The sequence below is a fragment of the Procambarus clarkii genome, chromosome 5 (assembly GCF_040958095.1).
Source record: "Procambarus clarkii isolate CNS0578487 chromosome 5, FALCON_Pclarkii_2.0, whole genome shotgun sequence".
In the NCBI taxonomy this organism is placed as follows: Eukaryota; Metazoa; Arthropoda; class Malacostraca; order Decapoda; family Cambaridae; genus Procambarus; species Procambarus clarkii.
This window is the reverse complement of record NC_091154.1, coordinates 26,278,325-26,283,565: the sequence shown is the minus strand read 5'-3', so window position 1 is coordinate 26,283,565 and position 5,241 is coordinate 26,278,325. Positions and strand designations below refer to the sequence as shown.

Sequence of the window (5,241 nt, the reverse complement as noted above, 5' to 3'; positions counted from 1 at the left end):
GTGTGTGCGCGTGTGTTATTGTTTGCAAAGTATAGTGTGTGTGATTTGTATAGTATTGTATAGTGTGTGTAATTATTGCAGACTAAAAATATTTTGTCTGCAATATAAATGCACGCGGCTTATAAAATCTTCAACAACGAAGGTAACATCAACAACATCAACAAACAACACCAACAATAGTAACAACAAACAACAACAACAACTGGAGTTATAACAGCAACAACCCCACTTAAACAACAAGAGTACACGACGAGTCACAATAACGGGGCTCACGATATGACGACCAAACCACACACCAAAAGATGGGAGAAACGGCCGAAACGTTTCGGTCCGTCCAGGACCATTATCAAGTCTTGTGCCACACACAACCTGACAATGGTCCACCACGGACTTGAAACGTCGTCGTCTCTTCGTCTTCTGATGTGTACAACAACAGCAACAACAACAACCACCATCCAACAACAACAACAACCACCAACAACAACAACAACCACCAACCAACAACAACAACCAACCACCAACCACCAACCAACAACAACACCCCAGCTACCTTATCAAAAGCGTGCCAGAGAGAACTATGTCAGTAGCAACACTTATCAGCGCCCCGTCGACCCGCTGGTGCCAGGGCTGACGACACGAGGAGTGTGCACTAATGCTTGGCCTCGCTGGCCAATATTACAATAAACAGACTTTTACATACCTTAAAAAGTCCACAAAATGTTACGAAACAAAAGATTTTACTTTAAAGCAATATCCACACTCTTCAAAAGACACTAAGTAGTTATTTACAAGAATTTTATTATCTGTGTGACTTGAGTTAATTTGACTAGGCGCCTGCTGATTGATTGATTGGCTTCTGGTTGAGCTGAGGCTTTCTGATTGGCTACTGCTTGACCTGATGTCCGTTTATTGGTTAGACTGTTGGCGTCTGGTAGACAGATGGTTGAATAACTGACATTTGTAGGAATGTCGACAAATGATTCCATTCACGATTGGCTGTCGACATCTTGTTCCACGCTGGTTGGACCGTAGGCTTTTCGACTTCTGGGAAGGTTGAAACACGAAAAAAAAAATGTCAATAAATCAAAATCACGAGGCGCTAGACGAACTTTTGCACAATTACCAAAATAGCTTCCATAAACATATAAAAATTTATACCATTACACACGTGACAAATACATAAAAGTGAAGAAAATCAATCAATGGAATTAAACCCAAAGAAAAAGAGACAGCGAGATGGGTAAAGTGATCCATCGTAATGTTCCAGAGACCGACGCGGCTGGCCAGGGTTCGACAACCTTCAGGAGATGGAGGTGGATGGCGCGAAGACGACGGCCCTGGTGGTCCTGGCCGCCGGCACCCTCCTGATGAGCCTCCTGCCGCTGTACATGCGCAGGGCGCTAACCCGCTGGGTCCACCAGGACAGGCGTCAGGTAGGCCGCTTCCTTTCCCTGCTGAGTCAGGTGCCGCGTTGTTGTTGTATCATGTAATGGTCAAATTGGCTGCTCGTGAACACATAGCCAACAGATATGGGCAAAATTACACCCCTAGGATCAATCAGGATCCTATAGCATAAGGTTCTTCGTTTTTGACTAACAATCGAAGATACTGAGTTCGATGCTTGGGCGAGACAAAGTAGATGGGACGGTTTTGCTTTCACCTTATGCCTTGGTTCAACTAGCAATAAAGGGGTACCTGGGAATTGGATAACTTATGTTGCATGCATCCTTGAGGTCACCAGTAGTTATTCTCGATAGGCCTAAGAGGTTCCCGGTCCTGAACTATAGCCTGATGAACCATAGGATAATTCCTTCGCAGTTTCTTGAATATAAATTAATAATATCAGAGAAGATATTAGAGTATTATAGATAAAATGTGACAGTTCAGCATTTATCTGATGGGTTAGCAATGGCCGCACTGTGTGTGTGGGAAGGAGCATCATCCAACCATCAGAACATGTTTCTGCATGTTGACCAGACCACACACTAGAAGGTGAAGGGACGACGACGTTTCCGTCCGTCTTGGACCCTTCTCACAATCGACTTGAGAATGGTCCAAGAGGGACCGAAACGTCGTCGTCCCTTCACCTTCTAGTGTGTGGTCTGGTCAACATACTTCAGCCACGTTATTGTGACTCATCGCCTGCATGTTTCTGCATCCTGCGTCCTCCATGTTGACCTCATATACAACAACAGTGTTTTCCTTCACTACATCAAATGAGACTCTTTGTTTGACAGTTGAAAATATTACCATTCCTTCAGTTCCTCCCCCCCCCCTCCCACAATCCAGAGCTATCACTACATCCATTACACTATCATGACATATTATTTCCCACACAATGCTAAGTGAAGGTTTCTGACTCGCAGAGTGTGATGAGCGGATGCCTGTGCTTCGGAGCTGGAGTCCTCATCGCCACTGTTTTCTTACATCTAATGCCGGAGACGAAGGACACTTATGCGTATGCCATGGACGTCGGGTACATGAACCCCATCAGCTACCCTCTGGCGGAGTTGATCTTGTGCTTCGGTTTCTTCCTTGTGTTTCTGATCGAAGAAATTATTCATAGTTGTATAGGCTTACACCAGGAGCGTGAGAGTGGGGCACAGACCACGGTGAACGAAAGCAATCTTGAAAATGGACAGGAAACAGAGCCAAGGAAGACTTCGGAAGATACAATGCCAAACAACCGGAAGGAAGGTAAAGTAAATGTTGTGGGAGAAATGGGACTAATAAACGAGGCAACTGAAGGCACCTATATAACCAGGGCCCCAGAAAGCGACGCCTCTGCACAGAGTGCCCAGACAACACCTCACGCCAACCACCATGTCTCCAGTTTCAGCCAAAGCACTTCCATCCTGGAAGCCGTGGTAGTAGTTGTGGCGCTGTCATTTCACAGCATCATGGAGGGTCTGGCAATTGGTCTTGCGAGGGATGCTACAAGCGTCTGGATTCTCTTCAGTGCTGTGGGCGCGCACAAGTTTGTCATAGCCTTCAGCATATCCATGGAGCTCCTGGAAGTCGGGCTTTCTCTAAAGCCCTTCTTGGCGTCCATGATTATTTTCTCCTTGGCCTCTCCCATTGGCGGCTTCATAGGATATAGCGCTCAATCTCCGTCTCTCTCATCTGGAGAAACTGGAGCAAACGTCTTGATCCCCAACGTCCTACAGTCGCTGGCAGCAGGTACAATACTGTACGTCGCCTTTTGTGAGGTTTTGGAGAGGGAACGCGCCAAGTGTAAGGGAGGCTGGGTGCGATTCTCAACGCTGTTTTTGGGTTTCTGTGTCATGGCAGGACTGCAGTGCTTAGACAAGGAGGAACAAAATGGTGGTCCTAACACGGCGACCACTGTTAAACACATCACAGCCTCGACAGTGGGTGTGTAATGAGACGCCCAGCGTTGTTGGTGACGCTGATCACGTCGGTTACTGAGACACTAAAGCCACATTACACTCGTTCAGACTCTACAATTATGCTCATGATGCAGTGAACTCTTGCACTGGAGAGTCACAGTATTGTGTGTAAATTAAGGCAGCATCGCTGTGACCATGCCAGAGCGTTACAGTGGTCCCCCTAGAGCGTTACAGTGGTCCCACTAGAGCGTTACAGTGGTCCCACTAGAGCGTTACAGTGGTCCCCCTAGAGCGTTACAGTGGTCCCACTAGAGCGTTACAGTGGTCCCACTAGAGCATTACAGTGGTCCCACTAGAGCGTTACAGTGGTCCCCCTAGAGCGTTACAGTGGTCTCACTAGAGCGTTACAGTGGTCTCACTAGAGCGTTACAGTGGTCCCACTAGAGCGTTACAGTGGTCCCACTAGAGCGTTAACTCACAAAAGAACACTCCACTGTACCACTTGAACATATGCTTTACATCACAATACTTTTCACATAAAATCCTTCGTTCAATTCATATGTGTGAATCGTGCTTCGTCATATCATTCGTCAACGTACTTTAAATACGAATACATACTAATTGAACCAAAACCATTTGTTTACCAACTTGTGTAACTGTTGATATCCGCCATGTATAAACTTGAAGAAAATTGTAGTCTTCTGTTTATTTAGTTAAAATTACTTCTGCTTTCCTGTTTCAATTTCTGTTGTACCATTTATCATGTTATTATTATCATTCTATTTTTTTTTCAATTAAATTTATGCTTTGATCTCAATTAGTTTTAAGTTTTAGTCTTAGTGTTGTTCACACATCTTACCCTTGCGTATTAGTGGTTGTAGGTATAGTGTGTATTAACTCTATCTAGAAATACAACATTCTGTTTGTAACGCTTCTTGTATGTATGTACATGGCTGTGAATAAACATTATTTATTATGTATTATTATTATTATTAAAGAGCCTGGCGTGTGGGTGCATAGAAAGTCTGGCTTAACGAAGGGTTCAATACCGTATCTTGATAGGCTGAGAGCCTGACTTGATGACTGGTTGAGAGCCTGGGTTGAGAGCCTGGGTTGGAAGCCTGGGTTGAGAGCCTGGGTTGAGAGCCTGGGTTGAGAGCCTGGGTTGAGAGCCTGGGTTGAGAGCCTGGGTTGAAAGCCTGGGTTGAGAGCCTGGGTTGAGAGCCTGGGTTAAGAGCCTGGGTTGAGAGCCTGGGTTGAGAGCCTGGGTTGAGAGCCTGGGTTGAGAGCCTGGGTTAAGAACCTGGGTTGAGAGCCTGGGTTGAGAGCCTGGGTTGAGAGCCTGGGTTGAGAGCCTGGGTTGAGAGCCTGGGTTAAGAACCTGGGTTGAGAGCCTGGGTTGAGAGCCTGGGTTAAGAGACTGGGTTGAGAGCCTGGGTTGAGAGCCTGGGTTAAGAGACTGGGTTGAGAGCCTGGGTTGAGAGCCTGGGTTGAGAGCCTGGGTTAAGAGACTGGGTTGAGAGCCTGGGTTGAGAGCCTGGGTTGAGAGTCTGGGTTGAGAGCCCGGCTTGAGGAGGGGTCGAAGCCAAATTAGCAACTTGTCAGAGACCTTTGTCATTCACAACTGACCAATCCCATCTGAGCCAACATATATAGATCCAGAATGCAGAAAACATGCACCATTCTGCCATCCTCCATGAACCATAGATGACGCGGAGCATGATCTAAAGTGTTCAGTTAACCCCATTTTGCCCAAAATAGAAGTGTTGCAGTAAGTTGCAAAAAGTGCTTAGAGACATTTTATTAATTCGGGTGCCTTACAGGAGTTGCATATTACATGGATATGCATGGATATTTGTTTGTAAACAAACTCAAATACGGAGATACGAGT

At 45.9% G+C, this 5,241-nt stretch overlaps 2 protein-coding genes across 2 annotated transcripts in view; one reads left to right on the top strand and one right to left on the bottom strand.

The window, feature by feature from the left end:
- Positions 1-4,331, top strand: part of LOC123762572 (zinc transporter ZIP1-like) — a 10,274-nt gene extending 5,943 nt beyond the window's left edge. The window contains exons 4-5 of the mRNA XM_069304855.1: positions 1,268-1,433; positions 2,367-4,331. Of these exons, the coding sequence (XP_069160956.1) occupies positions 1,308-1,433; positions 2,367-3,383 (1,143 nt within the window). The 5' untranslated portion in view covers positions 1,268-1,307 and the 3' untranslated portion in view covers positions 3,384-4,331. The remainder of the gene's footprint in view (positions 1-1,267; positions 1,434-2,366) is intronic.
- A 61-nt stretch (positions 4,332-4,392) lies between these two features.
- LOC138351414 (uncharacterized) lies at positions 4,393-4,968 on the bottom strand. Its single transcript, XM_069303239.1, has one exon. It carries the CDS (start codon positions 4,966-4,968, stop codon positions 4,393-4,395), a length of 576 nt encoding a protein of 191 aa, XP_069159340.1.
- Between the last annotated feature and the right edge of the window lie 273 nt (positions 4,969-5,241).